The sequence below is a fragment of the Myotis brandtii genome, unplaced genomic scaffold (assembly GCF_000412655.1).
Source record: "Myotis brandtii unplaced genomic scaffold, ASM41265v1 scaffold915, whole genome shotgun sequence".
In the NCBI taxonomy this organism is placed as follows: Eukaryota; Metazoa; Chordata; class Mammalia; order Chiroptera; family Vespertilionidae; genus Myotis; species Myotis brandtii.
The window spans coordinates 3,015,782-3,017,752 of record NW_005371769.1 but is presented as its reverse complement, the minus strand read 5'-3'; the positions used below and the strand labels follow the sequence as shown (position 1 = coordinate 3,017,752).

At 62.2% G+C, this 1,971-nt stretch overlaps 1 protein-coding gene across 1 annotated transcript in view; it reads left to right on the top strand.

Moving 5' to 3' along the window:
• Positions 1 to 823: 823 nt before the first annotated feature.
• Positions 824 to 1,971, top strand: part of PHACTR3 (phosphatase and actin regulator 3) — a 61,256-nt gene continuing 60,108 nt past the window's right edge. Inside the window, exon 1 of the mRNA XM_005885596.2 lies at positions 824 to 985. Within this exon, the coding sequence (XP_005885658.1) occupies positions 829 to 985 (157 nt within the window). The 5' untranslated portion in view covers positions 824 to 828. The remainder of the gene's footprint in view (positions 986 to 1,971) is intronic.

The window sequence follows — 1,971 nt, the reverse complement described above, 5'->3', positions numbered from 1 at the left end:
CTATCTGTAAAAAAAATACACCTCCCACACGGCCTGTGGGGAGCCCACGCCATTCTCTCTCCCAGTCCCCCCTGCCCCCCCGACTGTCCCTGAGCCACAGCAGGTGTCTGCTCACACCCTCTGCTTTATCTTCCCATGTCTGTGCATGGTTCACAGGAGGGACGATGACCTAGCTGCACCCTGTCCATGGGCATGTGGTGGCCACCAGTCTCCTGTGTGGCGGCAACGCCGTGTGCTTCCTCGGCCCGTCTCTCTGCTCCCTGCCGAGCGTGCCAGTGGCTTCGCTCTGTCCATCCTGGACTTAGTCATTCTCCACTGTCCACGAGGAGCATGGCCAGGCCTGAGCCAGGCCCGCGGCAGAGCTGGCGGTGGTGGTGGGGGGGGGCGGGCGCCAGATCATTGCGGCTCCTTGGTAGCGGCGCAGGTCCCTTCAGGAGCAGGGGCCAGGGCTGGACCTCACCTGGGACAGGAGGAAGACAGACTTCCTGAGGAAGCCAGGCTCATCTGAGCAGCTGAAGGGCACAGAGCACAGAAGCAGCGGCATGGGTGGAGGGCGCAGCACAAGCAAAGGCCCTGGGGCGGGAGAAGTTCTGCCTTGGAACTCGCTGTCTTCAGATTGCTGTGCTGCAGGCAGAGCCCAGCTAGGGCTTCCAGCGGGCTGTGGGAGGGCTGCAGGGGAGGGGCTCACAGAAGGGAAATGAAACACACTCCCTGAGGGCCGGCCCAGGCCACCCGGGACACACCCGGCTCTGCAGAATCGCAGTGGCTCCTCAGGGAGTCGTGGGATGGGTGACCCCTGAGCCCCCTCCGTGTTGTCTTACAGATGAGATGGACCCCACACCCCCAGTGCGCTCCGAATATCTGGTCTCAGGGATTCGCACGCCCCCCGCCAGGAGGAACAGCAGGCTGGCCACCCTGGGCAGGATCTTCAAACCCTGGAAATGGAGGAAAAAGAAAAATGAAAAACTGAAGCAGACAACGTCCGGTGAGCCCGGGAATGTGGTGGTGTCATTGTTGCTGTGCTTTTTGTGGCCGATGTTGTCTCCCCAGCCCCACATGGGGCGGGCTGCCCGTGGCCTCTGACAGCCTCCCTGGGTCGCTCCCTCCAGGGGGCCTTCCAGGCCCATCCACCTGCTGGGACAGGTCAGCACCATGACCCTCTTACCACCCAGACCCTAAGGGGCACACACGTCACCCGGGACCTTGTGAAAAAGGCAGGACCACGCTGCACCGAGACCCTGGCTTGTCACCAGCTCTCCTGGCTGACCCCCCTCCCCCGAGGAACAAGCACCCGGCCCTCCTGCACGGGAACCCACTTTGACAACGCTGGGCCCAGGGTCCCCAAGAGCCCCCTGGAGATTTGAGGGCGGGCCTCACCTCTGTGCTTCCTGAAGAAGCTCCCTGCGGAGGTACAGACTTCAGCACCACCTGTGGCCTGTGCTGTTGCTGCGACCTGCCCATCTTAGGGAAGGACAGGCTCCGAGGGAGGACTCGCTCGCGGGGCCAGGCAGCCCGGAGTTCAGGGGGAGGGGGCTGGGAATAGCCCGGAGGCCCTGCTCAGTCCGGCCCCTGGACCACAGCGTATCCTTGGTGAAGGGACGGTCGGCCTTGAGAAGCAAACCCAGGGGAGACAGCATCTCGCCCACAGGCCCTTGCTGGGCGCACCTCTCAGCTCTGCTGAGAACCATTAGTGAGCAGGTTGCTCATGTGGAATCAGCTCTGGGCCTTGGGGACTTGCCTCTGCGGTTTCAGGGTCCCCATTTCCTTCCCAGGGCTCAGAGGCTGGCAGAGACAAAGTCAGTGGGGGGACTGTTCATAGTAGCAGTTGGTCCTCTCACCTTTTTATGTAAACATTATTATTATTACTAGTGGCCTGGTGCACAAAATTTATGCACAAGGGTGGAGGGTGTCCCTCAGCCCGGCCTGCACCCTCTCCAATCTGGGACCCCTCAGGGGATGTCCAACTGCCGA